The 16,056-nt window shown below is 31.9% G+C and overlaps 4 protein-coding genes across 13 annotated transcripts; 2 read left to right on the top strand and 2 right to left on the bottom strand.

The window, feature by feature from the left end:
* Nucleotides 1-687: 687 nt before the first annotated feature.
* On the top strand, nt 688-2,898 carry LOC145962558 (uncharacterized). 2 transcript variants are annotated; one of them, XM_083083734.1, is made up of 6 exons: nt 688-945; nt 1,047-1,231; nt 1,310-1,367; nt 1,478-1,940; nt 2,079-2,246; nt 2,321-2,898. In XM_083083734.1, exons 1-6 carry the CDS (start codon nt 942-944, stop codon nt 2,457-2,459), a joined length of 1,017 nt encoding a protein of 338 aa, XP_082939860.1. In that variant the 5' UTR covers nt 688-941; the 3' UTR covers nt 2,460-2,898. The 2 variants fall into 2 exon arrangements, with proteins under 2 accessions (XP_082939860.1, XP_082939859.1); XM_083083733.1 differs by lacking the exon at nt 688-945 and having other exon boundaries at nt 957-1,231.
* On the bottom strand, nt 2,808-4,855 carry Smyd5 (SET and MYND domain containing, class 5). The gene is made up of 5 exons (XM_083083732.1): nt 4,693-4,855; nt 4,201-4,493; nt 3,756-4,071; nt 3,513-3,690; nt 2,808-3,427 (listed from the first exon to the last, which is right to left on the bottom strand). Exons 1-5 carry the CDS (start codon nt 4,735-4,737, stop codon nt 3,099-3,101), a joined length of 1,161 nt encoding a protein of 386 aa, XP_082939858.1. The 5' UTR covers nt 4,738-4,855; the 3' UTR covers nt 2,808-3,098.
* Nucleotides 4,856-5,014: 159 nt separating this feature from the next.
* Hfp (Poly(U)-binding-splicing factor hfp) lies at nt 5,015-14,043 on the top strand. 8 transcript variants are annotated; one of them, XM_083083729.1, is made up of 13 exons: nt 5,030-5,172; nt 5,701-5,755; nt 6,090-6,268; nt 7,060-7,123; nt 7,663-7,707; nt 8,203-8,268; nt 8,547-8,707; nt 10,414-10,472; nt 11,470-11,683; nt 12,033-12,519; nt 12,622-12,833; nt 12,918-13,311; nt 13,430-14,043. In XM_083083729.1, the coding sequence occupies exons 7-13, from the start codon at nt 8,651-8,653 to the stop codon at nt 13,537-13,539; spliced, it is 1,533 nt and encodes a 510-aa protein (XP_082939855.1). In that variant the 5' UTR covers nt 5,030-5,172; nt 5,701-5,755; nt 6,090-6,268; nt 7,060-7,123; nt 7,663-7,707; nt 8,203-8,268; nt 8,547-8,650; the 3' UTR covers nt 13,540-14,043. The 8 variants fall into 8 exon arrangements, with proteins under 8 accessions (XP_082939852.1, XP_082939851.1, XP_082939850.1 ...); XM_083083728.1 differs by having other exon boundaries at nt 7,060-7,300; XM_083083727.1 differs by having other exon boundaries at nt 7,060-8,268.
* Nucleotides 14,006-15,249, bottom strand: LOC145962559 (NADH dehydrogenase [ubiquinone] 1 alpha subcomplex assembly factor 2). Of its 2 annotated transcripts, none has more exons than XM_083083738.1 (2): nt 15,069-15,249; nt 14,006-14,673 (listed from the first exon to the last, which is right to left on the bottom strand). In XM_083083738.1, the coding sequence occupies exon 2, from the start codon at nt 14,663-14,665 to the stop codon at nt 14,198-14,200; it is 468 nt and encodes a 155-aa protein (XP_082939864.1). In that variant the 5' UTR covers nt 14,666-14,673; nt 15,069-15,249; the 3' UTR covers nt 14,006-14,197. The 2 variants fall into 2 exon arrangements, with proteins under 2 accessions (XP_082939864.1, XP_082939863.1); XM_083083737.1 differs by lacking the exon at nt 15,069-15,249 and adding an exon at nt 14,859-15,062.
* Nucleotides 15,250-16,056: the final 807 nt, after the last annotated feature.

The following is a 16,056-nucleotide window of genomic DNA, read 5'->3' as shown; positions in this document are numbered from 1 at the left end:
TTGCGCTGCACCAATCACACAAAAGGGAGCTCAACAACTACCGCGGTAGTTGTTGAGCTCCCTTTTGTGTGATTGGTGCAGCGCAAATAGATTACATTGTTTTGAAAAAGCGTGTGCTCCAAAATATAGCTATGCGCCGAGTCAGTTTACGATTTATAATTTTGGCGATTTAACGAATTTCAACTTGAAATTTTACAAAAGTATTCTTAAGACTTTAAACTATAGGATGCTGTCAAAAATAAAAATTCAATTTTTTTAAATCAAAACAAAAGAAATAGATCTGTTCTTTATAGCTGAACTGGCTGTTTTATACACACGCACACGCACACGCACACGCACACACACATATAATAAAACTCATAAAATTTCGGAGTACAAATTATGTTTAAATATTTATGCATTTTTGATTAAGGCTACGATCGGGGAGACGCTGGGGATGCTTTAAAGCGTTTGATCGACCAATCAAGACAAAGGGAATAAAATTTCTTTAACCTGATTGGTCAATCAAACGCGTCAAAGCATCCTCAACGTCTTCCCGACCGCAGCTTAGGTTCATATTCTGAATCCTCTTTTATTGATAAAAGTGCCTTTAAAAGTGGCTTATAAGCCTTCTGATTGGCTGTAAGCCACTTTTAGAGGCACTTTTATCGATAAAAGAGGATTCAGAATATGGACCTTAAGATGAGAAAGAATCGTTCAATTGATCAATCAAAATGAAAGGGGCAAACATTTCTCTTCTCTGATTGGCCAGACAAACGTTTCGAAATGTCCAACGTACCATATATATTTCTCGTTCGAATCACATTTGGCGCGTATTTGTAACGAATGTTTGTCCTGAATCAAAAAATATTAATTTGTTGACTTAAAAAGTGCTTAGACTTTTCATGTAATTGTATTATATTGACAATAATTCTATATGAATATTATTTATAGTAGTAACTATGGGTAAGTGTGAATCGTAAGACGAGCAGTTAGAGGTCGAAAAATATTTTGGAGGTTATATTCTTAGTATTGAAATTGATAACAGTTTTATTTGAATATGGCAGCATCAAGATTAATTAAACATCAGCTAATCAATGTGATAAAAAGGTTCAAATTCGAAGAATTAGAAAGCAGCGTGATACCCATCTTTCCAGAAATATCTTGGGGTCATGTCAAAACTAAATTAATTAAAAATCACAAAACATTCACTGTTAATAATGCTGTACGCGTTATCGAAGAAATTCTTAATGTAAGAATTTTTGATATATTTTATTTTTATGTAAAATTCACTGTCGTAATGTTATTCTTAAATGTGGCTCATTTGTAGGATGCAGATTTAGAAGAGAAAGACTTGCGTAATAGACTGACAACATTAGAAGTAACAGGTAAAATAACAATTTTAAATATTGTTTCTAAATGATATTCAATTCACATTAAATGTTAATGAATTCATGATATTTTATTGTAACATATAAAATAATGTACAATTTTTTAGATATAAGTAGACATGATAAAAGAAAGGTATGGTATACTTATGAATTAAAAGGTGCAGGCAAAGCATTAAATTACCTTGAAAGACGGCAGATGCAAGAAAGCATAATAGAAGAATTTCAATCAAATGGTTTTAATGTAGATGCAAAAGTTGCAATATATGACAACATCACATTTGTAAATATTAAGGAAAAGAGTAAAAAGAAAAGAGTACAACATACTATGCCTATCTTTTTTGCTTTATTTATGGGACATAAATATCTTTTCTGTTCAAAAAAGAATGTTTCACATGATTTTGTAAAATTTATGGCTACTGCTCTTGGTTATAATAATAGCAAAAAGATTAAGCTTATGGGTAAAGATCTTAGATCTTTAATAAGATTATTATGGAACAAACAACAAGGCACTTTACTTGCTGAAGATATTCATCAACCATCAATTTATGAACCATCTGATCCTGTCATCAGGTAATAATCAAAACTATATATTTTTTCCTTTCACTTTAATAATTATACTTGTATGCAATATTATATATACATATATATTGCAAAATACTTTGTACTTGGACATACTATGCTTTCTAAATGATATATATCTTATTACAGTAATAATGGTATAGATTATACACAAAATAAACAGCGGAAAAATTATGCAGAAAAGTGTTTTCCCAAGGATCCTCCGACTTTAGAATTACTTGTTATAAACGGACCAGAGGAATCTATAAAACACGAAGCTGTAGCTTCAATATTACCTGATGATAATATACGTATGAAGTAAGAATATTTTTCTATACATATTCAAAATTAAAATTTGTATAGTCTCATTTATAATTTTTTTTCTTTTTTAGTTGGGAGTTTCGTAGTCACAATATAGCTAGATTCTTGACTAGTTTAATAGAAAAACGTATAGTTCCATTACCATTACCTGACTATGTGTCCAATCTTATGACACTTGGAAAAAACGAATTAACACTTCACGCTGGCTGATACGATTGTACATAAACAAATCCTTATGACAATGAAAAAAAATAAGTAAATGTTTAATGCTGTGCATATGCAGTGCTTGTACAAACTATTGTAAAAAAATATTAATTTTCTAGAAACTTCCGAAATTGCAATATGTAAACGTTATAATTGAGAGACATGATTGTATGTACAATTATGTGTAAAACAGTTATATAATTGTACATACATAAATTACATTTTTGAACATATATATATATAATATAAATTTGTGTAAAATAATTTGTAATAATGTAATTGTAAAAAGAAATTTAATAATTAAAATTAACCCTTTAAGTTAGAAAAGGTAAAAGAAAAATGAAAAGCACTGTATTAAATTTTTCAATATTGTTATAATATAATATAATATAAAAATGCCATTAAAGTTTGTTATATGAGAATAAAGTATGTTTGTTGAAACTTTATTCAAGTTTATTGTGTATGTTTATCTTATATATTGATTTACATAATGCTCTTGGTGTGTTATACATATGATATCCAAGTAATATTTGAACAATACAATTGTTAGATAATTGTGTGGATGTAGTTTTCCTTTTGCAGTGTTAGATATATTAGATATATTCAACATATATACCTAACATTGTGTATTCTCTCTGCATTTGTTCAACTAGACACATCATCATCATCCAGTTCTTCATCAGATGTTACATTAGGATCATTAATTTGCGCTTGACATTTGTCGCAATGACAAACAAACAAATATAAAGAGCTTAATGCCTTCTGTCTGGAATATCTACTTCTTTCGAGCTCACATTCATCAAGGTAACTTGTACAGATTTCCTCACCAACTTGTATATCACGTATTGCTTTCAATACCAAAGTATTATTTGAATAAGGAAACTCGGCAATTGCATTTGGTGTACAGCTATGATTCACTGATGATTGTAGAATGTAAAGACCAGATCCTTCATTGTTTAAAAACGAACCTACCACTGCAAAAGAAAATCTCAAGTTATACAATTATCAGAATACATTTATCAGAATGTAGGATATTTTGAATAAAATATTGCAAATCACCTTCCTCCATGTCATCATAGATTCTATTTATTAGTTTGTCAATGTAAATTCTTTGATCCTTAGGCAAGTCTAATGCAGAAACATTCTTTACCCAGCGGCTGAATGCACTGGTACCGATACCTTGTCCATTTGTTCCTACTAAAGCTAATAAGCTTCTAAAACCATCTGGAGTAAACCACTGAAAACCACATAGAATTAATTGATATTAATGTATATAAAAAAAATATTTATTTTTTTACATACATGTGCAGTATACTCGGTATTAAGAGCAGTCTGCATCATTTGCCGCAGGACATCAATCTGGCCCACAAATTTCTCTCCCAACAGATTGTGCGCAATTTCGTGCGTGTCATTCGTAGTACGGTGACAAAACTGTGAAAAGATTGATAAAACATCCTGCTTGTTATTTGCTTGATTAACCAGGGCAACCATTCTAGCCAGTAACATAATTGTTGCAGTTTCTGGTGGATAATGCATCTGTTTCCATGTTTCATTTAATTGTGTAAGAGAATGGCTCTCATCCTTCATTCTTGATTGCAAGCATAATACGCTGTGATATCTGAAATATGGGTACAATACATACATGTGATATATGTATAATAAAAGCTATAATAAAAAAATAATCTATAATTCACCATTTAATAAAATTATAATTTATAATCTAAAAATTACCATCTAATATAATCACCTTTGAAATGCTTCATTTTGACATTCTATGCTACAATACTTTGTTCCACAAGCAGGGCATTCAGTCATTAAGTTTTTATTTGTTTCACAACATTCGCTGTATGGTAGAAACAAGTTTGGATTTCCCGTTAATCTCTGAGCATTTTCCTGAGCGGTTTCTAAAGGTCTCAGACAATGATCGCACGCTAAGTATCCATAGTCGGAGTTCCATGAAAATTGACAGCAGACTATGGGTTTCTCTTCAAGTATGATATCTCCCTCCTTAAATACACGATTAGAGAACAGCCCTTTACCCTTTTAATATAAAAATAAAGAAATTAATATTTCATATAATTAATTATATTAAATTATACTATATTAATGATATCAAATACATATCAATTACAACTAATACAGGTGGCAGAGTGGGATTTTGATTAGATATATAAAAAAAAAATTCACAATCAGCCGTCAATGATAACACGAGCGGTAAACAATTGAAGACATAATGTACCTTCTCGTTGTTTACTATTTTGATAAAAAAGTCGTTATTCTCCATAATTATCGTGAATTCCTTAATAAAGAAAAATCAGCAAAATTCATTTAAAACCTAACCTAACCCACACGACACATGTCAACGCTCCTGCGAAAGCTGTCACGAATGTACCACCGGAGTCGAGTCGTCTCCCTCATCGAGAGAAAGGACGAACAAAATTTCCACCTATATCTACATATATTCCTCTCGCATAAAAATAAGTATTTTTAAAAATATTATATCACCGTTATATATAATTATGTCGATAAACATTCCCCGTAGATAGACCCTAAAAAGGGAAGTGAAGCGCTTCTGGCGGAGATCGACTTCCGCAAAGAAGTATATCGATTGTGAGTGGTTTGTGGGTCGTGCATCTGTATCTCTGCTCAAGAGTTCCTGCGAGATCCCAGAGTATCGCATCCGCTTCACGCAAGAACGATGAACGGAACGATGGCCATGGTGAGTGCGATCTCCCGCGAGTCGAGTCTCGTGATAGATATTGACTCTCGTCGCCCCCCGCGTTCGCGGCTAACCTTTTGGCAGCGGTATTTAATGGCGGTCGTGAAGCTACATTTTCCAACATGCAATCCGTAGCAGTCGTAATCATCGTTTGCATCGTATTAATCCGTAGTCGATATTGAGATTAAGCGATCGATTGTCGTATCGAACAAATATTTCGTAAAAAAATGAAACCATCACGATGTCTGTTTTGCGAGATTGACAGATCGATCGATGATGCTATTGATCTCGTACTGTTTTTCGTTCACGTTAATTTCGTGATGTATGCGACTAATTCTAGTATATAATAATATACAACGATTTTTTACTATAAATTGGGGGTTTCTTTTTTTTTTATTTATTTATGTTACACGATAATAATATCTTTATCAATTTCTGGATAACATTTCTATTCACATTTATATATTTTTATATATTTTTTATTGTTATACTTGCTATTGGACTCATTTTTCTTTTTTTTTTTTGTAGGCACCAGCATCGCAAAACAGTATGGAGCCACCGACGAAGAAGAGCAAAGTAGAAGGTAAATTGCTAACGCAGCCAGATAGCCGTTATGCCTGTAACAACTAAAATATTATACACAATTCTGTGCTAAGTGGGAAACACAATGAATACAACAACAACAGCGAGTGTAATGTGTGTATATTAAGAACAAGAACATGATATGGAAATACATAGTTACTTTACTTAGGACACTCGGGTGCTAGTTTTCTCTTAAAATGCTGCCAGACTGTAAAACTGCAGAATGCATCTATTGAGAAGCAGTTTGAGCATAAATTTCGGTAGGCTAGGGTAATAGATGATGACTGTATGGCGCTTAAAATCACACTAATGTATGGTTGTCCTTCTGTTCTGAGATGTTACAGCGGAGAGACAGTACAGAATCCGTGGCCTACAACTCGACTGTGATCATGAGCGTGCGCCAAACAAAGAAAGAGAAACTACATTCGTTGAACAGAACAAATCAGAGTTTAACAAACTCCCACTGATACTGCATCTATTGCCGAGTACCAAATATGATGCATACTTTAGATAGGTCAGCATTTTAGGGTTTAGAGTTTCTCCAGTCCTGATAATGAGTCTCTTCCACAAATAGGGATTAATTCAACTTTGTGTTGCGAATGAACAATGATGTATAATCATCTTATTGATACAATTTGGTAAAATTTATATAAATTGAAAGATATTACGTTTTGATACGCATATTTATTATACAAAATTACTATTATCAAAACAATAATATCTTTATCTACAAAATTCCGAGTATTTAGAGGCTCGTAATCGGGAGTGGCAATGGCGAAGGGTGTATATTTGCTATATGTCACATGTTTATATTTATATTAGGTAATGAAATCGCGATAAGTTTTAGCACTTGGACGTCGATATAGCCTTCGATGTCGCTTAAAGAGTCGTCTAATTGAATTTCTCTCAATGTGACCAGACAAATATTACATTACATCCACGCTCGCCGATTTCACGCATCTTCGTCTTCGCATTTTCTGCCGTTGTTAAGCGCTATTTCGAGGCACATTATAACGATGTCCGAGTGATGATACGCTAGATGAAAAATGATGATCGCGAACGCGACCTGGAATTATATATATGTGATATAATTTTCTTCAATGTTACTGAAAATTTGTTTTCTATTCGCACCCTAAATATTAGCCATGGAAAAAATGTCACGCGCCTGTGATTTTGATTATGATCTCGCCATTGCTACATGAAAAGGTGTGTTAGGTTGAGAAATGCTAGGTTGGAGAAGGCAAAGACTAAGAATATGGCGCAGAAAATGCACTGAGAGTATTCTCCTTTGCTTTGTGCTTACAGATTTGTGCGTCGCCTCAATCTCGGATAATTTGCGCACAACCGTCATTGCTCAGCCCAGAACACGGTTAGCTGTAAATCGAATGAAACGAAACTTTAGGAATCCTTTAATTCACTTTAAAGAGTCAAACCGACTTCTGTTTTCTGTTTCTGATTTCTGTTTCAGAGACTAGCAGACCAAATTGGTTAAGATACCTAATCTAATTATGAGTAAATCTGATTTTTGGGGCTGATTGTGCAAACAGTAATTAAAGCTTAAATTTAATACATAATGTTTCTCGGCCTAAATAATTAATTTTATCCAAGCTTAATATCACGAATAACGGTTTTGATATTATACGTTTTGTCTTGTACAAGTCGGACCGCTTCTGATAAAATTTCTTATCGTCGAATCTATGCCTTGTTTCTCCCAATAGCATGCATCAAACGAGAAATTTATTTCTCCGTTTCGATGTTTGCACAAATACGTGATTTTCATGTGTATATATTTTGCATATACATGTATCTCTATAATATATTGACACAAACATACTGACACACACAGCCATATTTATTAACAGAGTTGTATTATATTCCTTGATCGTTTTAATTTCTGTGAACTTACAGTTCGGAGGACGGTTTTATCATAGCAGCTTCTGGCACGGCGTCACGGTACTTCCGTGTTAGGAAAGATATTCCACGATATGAATAAGAATAATGCGCTCGCACTTATGCAATTAATTAATGAAAGATCTTATTAGATCTTAACAGTGCAATAGGGCAATAGGTCGTTAATTGCTACCTGAATGTATACATTTTATGTTTCCTCCCAAAAGAAACTGATCAAGATAAATTTTTATTCTATATAAAATAGAAAATTATATATTAGCAATCGTAAAGTTATTTTTTGCATTGATTATTATACATTTTCAAATTGGATTCCATAAAATTCTGAAGAAATAAAATTTTGTTTCTTAAATGTAATAGTTATCCGATAAAAATTTGCTAATGAAAAATCGATCCTTAATTCATCAATTAAGAATCATTAAGAAACAACTTGGCGTAGCGCATCTCTATATGTCTCAAAATAAAATGTTGGAATATTTTTAATACATATTTATCTCCTGTAATACGAAAATAGCAATCTAACATATGATTTCTTTGTAGGGAATGCATCAGAGTTCTTACCAGGCCCCATATATGATATCAATCAAATAGGTCAAGTCATTGGTGGTATGTATAATGTATATAATATACGACTTTATATATATTTATATCTTCTCATTAATTTAATTTAATTCGTTTTGTTTTAAAGAAGCCTACATATGATGTATCATGTTAATAGTGACATTATATATTTTAAGTCAGTCCAATTTAAGTAATATTGAGCATTGACACGGATTTATAATGGACGTTTTGCTGATAAGATCTGATACAAATAAATATTTTTGGTTATTTGGAATTTTCTCTAAGATCACACAAACTGACTTTTTCGTTTTATCATTCTACAGGACCTGGTGCTAAATATCTGACACTACCTGGAATATTAGGAGCTGGTTTACCAAAAATCTCATCCGAACAACAGGATACAGTAAACAGGGCAAAGAAGTATGCAATGGAACAAAGCATCAAGATGGTCCTAATGAAGCAAACATTGGCTCATCAGCAACAGGTAATTTTTAAATATCAATATATTTCTATTTCATGTATTTCATACTGTTATATTATTCTTGAAATGTAACATTTTATGATTTAATGATGGAATTGTAAACAATTACATTTAATATGTAATTATTTACATTCTCAAACTATCATAAATGTTTAAAATATTTTGTTCATTACATAAGAATACATATTGGAGATACATATATACATAGTAATATGTATATGTGTATAAATTATGTAAGATAATTGAATCACCAAATTCGTTTTTAAAATTTAAAATTGGGAAACAATTGGAGTTTGAACAAATTATTAGATTGTATAAAATAGACTTTTAAAATATTGTTAATTAGTGGCAATATTTTATTTTGAAACATGTTTTAAAACAATTTCTTACAAATCTATTTGTTGATTTTTGTTAATTTAACATCTCCAAAAAATGTTTTTAGTGAATTATAAAATAAAAGTAAATAATGGATCAATATAGTCAGCAGGCAAGTCAGCAGTTACTATCTTTAATATTAATTTTCTATTAATTATTAATTAAAACAAATTTTGGGATTAAACAATAAATTAGCATAAAGCACTTAATTTGGGATTAAACAATAAATTAGCATAAAGCACTTAATTATACTATGTATATATCTGAACTTTTGATTTGTCATGATGATTTATTGCAATGAAATACATTCATTAGTGAATTTGGTGATTAAATTCAACATAAAAAAGTATAAATAAATAATAAAATATTGTTTGTATGTTTTGATTATTAATTTTTTCCTCTGTTCAGCTCTTTGCCAATTTATGTAATTATAACACAAAGAAATTTCGTACACGATTCTGAAATATATAGCTCATCCCGCCGAGTCGTGTCAGAAACTAAAGAAATGAACATTGGAATCTAATTCTGATTGGTTGATTTTTTCTTCCTACAGAAGAATAAGTTGGTCCTGCGGCAGCAAGTTTTATTGCTAATGTGCAGGTTAGTGTCAACTAAATCAAGAAAGAAACGATAAATCCGCCTTACGGTCGATCATTCCTAAACGTTTCCCTGAGTTGCTCTACTATAACAAAAGGTTAGATAACTTGTAATAATAGTCGGCGGGAGCAGAGCTGTACAACGCGAAGGAAGACAAGTTTTTTTTGTGAATATGCATGAATTTTCGGATAATTTGCACTTCTGAGCTCGATTATCTTCTGCTTTGAAGAACAAGATTAAGATACTTTCATTTAAAGAATTTGATAGGCGCAACAGAGATAACTTTGAAATATCTTGTATATACTTTTAATTGATAATTTACTTTACCATTTCTCTCTCTCTCTCTCTCTCTCTCTCTATCTATCTATCTCTTTTTCTGTCTTAAACTCTTATAATTTATATATTTGTACGAAATATTCTTATACACGATTTATTTATATGCTGCAACTTTTAAATTATTTTTGTTATCATAAAAGTTTATATCCACTTAAAATGTACTCTAAGACATAAAGAATTATATAGATGACTAAAATATATTCCAAATTATATAGATGTTTTTATAGCACATTTTAAGAGTATTATTATGTACTTTTAATAAAATTTGATAATTGAAGAAATCGAGCAAAGAAGTTGAAATGGTAAAAGAGCTTGAAGGATTTACTTAAAATCAATGAGACATGATGTATGTAAATGGGGGAGGGATATCAATAGAAGGCCTCTGGTCCTTTGTGTTACAGCAAATGGCTAGTCAACGGAATCAGGTGCAAAGACAGCAGGCTCTCGCCCTCATGTGCAGGTTTGTTTGTTCTTTGTCTTAGCCTTCAAAATTTTGTGCGCAAGACTCGTTATCCAACAGAATTACACTCAGAAAGTTTATTATTTTTAAGACACATTATTTTTGTTCATCTTATATATTTATTTTTAGTGATTAAGTCTATTAATACAGTGTATTATGTTAAAGATTAATCTTTAGATTTCTCTTTTGTTCCAACTTTAATATCATTAAAATCTTTAATCATTAAAAAAAGTACAAAAATTCGTTTCTTTTTTAACTTTTAGTTTTATTTACATCACTATCAAGCATTCTAGTAAAGATATGTCGTTTTTTATTTTTTTTTTCATATATATGTACATATATGTGTGCGTATGTGTATGTGTTATTTGATATTATTCTATGTTATTCATTTTCACACCAATATTAATTTCTGTTAACAATTTTGTTGTATTATGATCGTATTGTAACATTGTATTTTATTTGTATAATTCTTGCATATTTTATATATTTAAACAATTATAGTTTTTGTTTGAAACATTTTTCAATATTATCAATAGTTTTAAAGATATCCACTTGCATTGTTTAAAATAGGATTTCAATCATTCGTAAAAAATTATAATTTTTGCGTAATATTTCTTTATGAATATATATATATATTTATTTATTTATAAGGAAATATTATGCAAAATAATATGAATAATATAAATTTAATAAAAAGTGGAGATAATACAATTCGTTCTTTTTATACATATTTGTTCGTTTTATTTACGATATTTTCTATTAATATTAGCTATTAATATTGTTGTATGTACGAGTTATAACAATTGGATAAATTAAAGTGTATTTTTTAACATTCAAGATATATGTATAACATGTCAAATGTACTTTTAAACTTATACATTGTATAATTTTGATGCGAGTGATTGATATTCGGATTTGAGTAAATTACATTACTAATAAGAAAAAATACAGCTATGTCAAAAAAGTAATGTTAATAACAAACACAATTGTGTGACAGGGTTTATGTGGGAAGTATCAGTTTCGAGTTGAAAGAAGATACAATCAGGCAAGCTTTCTTGCCATTCGGACCGATCAAGTCCATCAATATGTCTTGGGATCCCGTTACGCAGAAGCACAAAGGCTTCGCCTTTGTCGAATACGAGATACCCGAAGCTGCGCAACTCGCTTTGGAACAAATGAACGGTGTCATGATCGGTGGCCGCAACATCAAGGTAGCGGGACGTACCTATATAACGAATTTCCTGTCCCCCAGCAATCCTATCATCCCGCCGGAGGTCGGCAAATTTTTATTTAGTCCTTTATCCAATATCTATGATTTTCGAGCGAGCTGTAACTTGCTCGAAAATCTTATTTATTCATCATAATATATATCTCTATTTATATTTCGTAAAGATTATTATTTTATATTATTTTATCTCTATTTTTTGTATAAATTATCCCATCACACATATTCTATTATATGTTGTATATTTAGTAAATTCACAAATGTGCTAATAATACGGTGTTATATAAAAGTATTACATTTTATAGATTATAATTATATGCTTATAATTTTCTTAGGTTGTAGGACGTCCATCTAATATGCCACAAGCGCAATCGGTGATCGATGAAATCACTGAGGAGAGCAAACATTACAATCGTATATATATCGCGTCGATACATCAAGATTTGACCGAGGATGACATTAAATCGGTTTTCGAGGCATTTGGACCGATCACGTATTGTAAGCTTGCTCAAGGCAGTTCACCGCATCGGCATAAAGGTTACGGATTCATTGAGTACGAGACAATGCAAGCTGCATTAGAGGCTATTGCTTCCATGAATCTATTCGACCTGGGTGGCCAATATCTGAGAGTGGGCAGAGCCATAACGCCACCAAACGCCCTTATGGGACCACCTAGTGGTACCAGCATGATGCCGACTGCGGCTGCAGTAGCCGCGGCAGCTGCAACAGCGAAAATTCAAGCGATGGATGCTGTCGCCAGTAACGCGGTAGCGTTAGGTCTCACTAAACTTGGAGCTTCCGCACCGCCCATCTTGAATCAAAGTATGTAAATTTATAAAATTTAGAGATTTACACACATTATATAAAAAATTTGAATTTGAAAGAAAAGAGAAAATATTATATTTTCCATTATTTTTATGTTAGCACTTCCTGGTGTTGTACGACCTACTATAGCACCTGCGGCGATAATGGCACCACCAACGGTAGCAACGGTGGCGCCGGTGATACCTCCACCTGGCATTGCCATACCGCAGACCTTAACACGACCACCCGCTATTATCCAACCGATTCCTGGTCAACCGGTCGTTATACCACCTCCAGCTGTTGTTGCTCCTACGATCGTTGGCACACCAGTTGTAAATATCTTTTAAATTTATCTCGACATTAATATTTATAAATTATTGACATTAATTACAAAAAAATTTAATTGTACTTATTAGATACCGGTTACAACAACCGCAAATTCCGATATTATGAGACGGGCGCAGGAACAAGCGGCTCATCAGAAACAACAAGAGGAATTACAGAAGAAGCTGTTAGAGGAAACGGAACCGCAAACGTTGCAGCAACAGGAAAATATGTCTATCAAAGGCCAGAGTGCACGTCATCTTGTTATGCAAAAGCTTATGCGTAAGGTCGAATCTCGCGTAGTCATCCTGAGAAATATGGTGGCGCCGGAGGATGTGGATGAAACCCTACAGGAAGAGATTCAAGATGAATGTTCCAAATTTGGTGTGGTAGAACGTGTTATTATTTATAAAGAAAGACAATCCGAGGATGATGAAAACGCAGAAGTTATCGTCAAAATATTCGTCGAATTCTCTCAAATGAGCGGTAAAGTATATTTGTATGTGTTCAAAGTGATCATACTCTCGTCCACGAGAGCGTGAAAAATCTAAATTATTCTGTATATGTTAACGATTTACTATATAATTGTCGAATTTGTTTTCAGAAGCGGAACGTGCAAGAGATTCATTAAATGGTCGTTATTTCGGTGGGCGATTGGTTAAAGGAGAACTATATGACCAGGCCCTGTTTGACAATAATGATTTTTCTGGTTGAAATACGCTCTCTCATTAAGTTTCAATTTCATTGATATAAAAAAAGATTACATATTTAGTAATCAACACTGTGTGAATTTGCCGTTAAACTGTCTACAATTGAAATTTTTTTAGCTATGCATTCAGTAAAAGCCAAAAGTTATACAATATCTAGTAAAAAATTCATAGTAATTAAATTACAAAATGTAGGAAGTGCACAGTGTAACTTGGAGGAGAAAATCCAGATTGATCAAGTGATTTAGAGTATTATATGTGTTCGCAAATTTTCTTCTGTAAAATAAATCATAGTGATCAAGCTATTCTAGAAAATTGCAATCACACAGTCAACTGCAGGTTTAAGCTAGACAATTAGCTTTTCCAAAATAAATATTTCATACACTAACTGTTCATTATGTAGTATCAGTGTTATAATTTCAACATAAGTTAATATTGTATAGGAAAGCGCGCGATGTATTAATTTACATGTATAGAAATAATAGAGTATTAATAAATTGTTTTACATATATATGTACACATACACTTTTACAAAATCCATATTCCATGGTTTAATGATCTCTTAAAATATATATCCAATGATATAAGGTTTTATCAAATATTTATTTTATAAAATATATATTGGTTTAGTTTTATTCTAAGATTGTTCCTACATTTTAGTTCTTTCAATGCTTATATGGATCTTTTGGTGTGTAATTTTTACCAAAATCCTTATATTCTTCGTAAGCTGGAAAGTTTCCTGGATTAGCAGATTGAGAAGCAGATGGTTGAGCAGAAAGATCTTTAGAAGTTTCCTTCTTGGAATAGTTTTCTTCTAAGAGCTTCGCTGCATTCTCTTTCTTGGTCATTGCTAATCGATAATTTGCTTCAACTTCTTCTCGCGTAGGTGGATCCTTCCTACGATATCTCAACCAGGATTCCCATTCAGCAGGCAGTTCTTGCTCAAAGTTATCTTTGTTTACCGGTATAAAATATCGAGGAGCTCTCGATCGCCTGGAATTGCGAATATCTTCCTCGTAATATTTTGTGCCATAGTAATCTTCGCCCATCAACTTACGACGAGCAAATTGAGGCTTTAGCGAAGATATAAAATTATTCCAAATCATTTTAAAGATGCCACGTTCTCTAGCCATGTTATGTACTGCGAAAGAAACAATAGTTTTTACATAATGTACACAATATATATATATATATATATATATATATATATAAGAAATATATATTTAAATATGCATATTTAAATATGCATATTAAATATAACAAGATTACAAAAATGAAGAAATATCGAAAATTAAAAAAATAAACTATATTTGATAAAATTATAACCTCAAAACAATATTATTTAAAGGTAATTTCGGATGCACGATAAATAACAACAGTTATTTTGAACGAATTATAATTTTATATATAATTTATGATCAATGTAGATTTCACCAAATCTCATCTCTCATCGTTCATTCGATGTACGCAAAAACACCGAACTCTACACATATTGGAAATTGGAATGAGCCACGGTCTTACTGTGGTCTTACATACAGGTCTGGAAACTTCGGTGGTGGGGGAGGTCTCACTTAGTGTGTCCGTTTTTCGGAAGTTCACGGCTTGCCTGCTAGGTTCGCTGCGATCTAGAAGTCATTTTAGACGTATGTTAGAGAGAGAACGACTACTGCCGTCTATCTCTGTCTCTCTCGCTCGTATTGCGACTTCTAGTCGAAAAACGGACACACTAAGTGCAGAGAGAAGCCTGAGAGTGGCCATGCCCCTGATTTAGGTGGAACCCGTATTTGAAGCGCCTCTATGTCCATAAAACGTGGACATTGAACTACATAGCCATGTCCATGAAACTTTTCAAAGGGTAACATGCTATGTCCACGATTTGTGGTTCTGTTCCGTGCTATATGCACAAAGTGCCGGCAATATGACTGCAAAAATATGAATGCAAGACAAGTTATGTATACATCTTTAATGTAAATAAGATTTGTGGTCTCTCTTTCTCCATATATATATATATATATATATATATATATATATATCGAGATTTATACTAAAAATAGTTATATACAATATATAGAAATTTATTCATAATATGACTATACTTGAAAATAAGATATTTTTTACCAGACTATTAATAAATAATTTATATATTTAAAGAGAGAGAAAGTTTGATATTATTTTCAATATAGATCCTACACATTTCTTAAGAATAAAAGTTCTAAATAATAAAGATGTATATATATATATATATATATATATATATATATATATATATATATATATATATATGTATATATATACACACGCGCGCGCGCGCGCGTGTGTGTGTGTGTGATATATACGTATGTATGTACGTATGTATGTACGTATGTATGTATAAAAGCAATGCGAAAGTTACGTGAGGAAGCGAGAAGGACAAGTAAAATAACAATAAGAGCGAACGAGATAGAAATAGCACGAGCAACGAGACTCGAGCTCGAGAATCGGATTTTTCTTGCGCGCTATTATTTTCCTCTCGCTCGCACCTATT

Source organism: Camponotus vicinus, unplaced genomic scaffold (assembly GCF_025532165.1).
Source record: "Camponotus vicinus isolate PSW18456_S1 unplaced genomic scaffold, iyCamVici1.0 SCAF_12, whole genome shotgun sequence".
Taxonomy (NCBI): domain Eukaryota; kingdom Metazoa; phylum Arthropoda; class Insecta; order Hymenoptera; family Formicidae; genus Camponotus; species Camponotus vicinus.
The sequence above is the reverse complement of the archived record's forward strand: the minus strand, read 5'-3'. Positions and strand labels throughout refer to the sequence as shown.

Excerpts from the sequence above, each read along its gene's own strand:
- LOC145962558 (XM_083083733.1), top strand. The coding sequence starts at position 1,040 with ATGGCAGCATCAAGATTAATTAAACATCAGCTAATCAATGTGATAAAA. Across the intron at positions 1,368-1,477 it reads GACAACATTAGAAGTAACAG|ATATAAGTAGACATGATAAA; the intron begins GTAAAATAACAA and ends ACAATTTTTTAG. Across the intron at positions 2,247-2,320 it reads GATGATAATATACGTATGAA|TTGGGAGTTTCGTAGTCACA; the intron begins GTAAGAATATTT and ends TTTCTTTTTTAG.
- Smyd5 (XM_083083732.1), bottom strand. The coding sequence starts at position 4,737 with ATGGAGAATAACGACTTTTTTATCAAAATAGTAAACAACGAGAAG. Across the intron at positions 4,494-4,692 it reads AAATAGTAAACAACGAGAAG|GGTAAAGGGCTGTTCTCTAA; the intron begins GTACATTATGTC and ends TTATATTAAAAG. Across the intron at positions 3,691-3,755 it reads ATACCGAGTATACTGCACAT|TGGTTTACTCCAGATGGTTT; the intron begins GTATGTAAAAAA and ends TGTGGTTTTCAG.
- Hfp (XM_083083724.1), top strand. The coding sequence starts at position 5,152 with ATGAACGGAACGATGGCCATG. Across the intron at positions 8,708-10,413 it reads CATTGGCTCATCAGCAACAG|CAAATGGCTAGTCAACGGAA; the intron begins GTAATTTTTAAA and ends TTTGTGTTACAG. Across the intron at positions 13,312-13,429 it reads CGAATTCTCTCAAATGAGCG|AAGCGGAACGTGCAAGAGAT; the intron begins GTAAAGTATATT and ends ATTTGTTTTCAG.
- LOC145962559 (XM_083083738.1), bottom strand. The coding sequence starts at position 14,665 with ATGGCTAGAGAACGTGGCATCTTTAAAATGATTTGGAATAATTTTATA.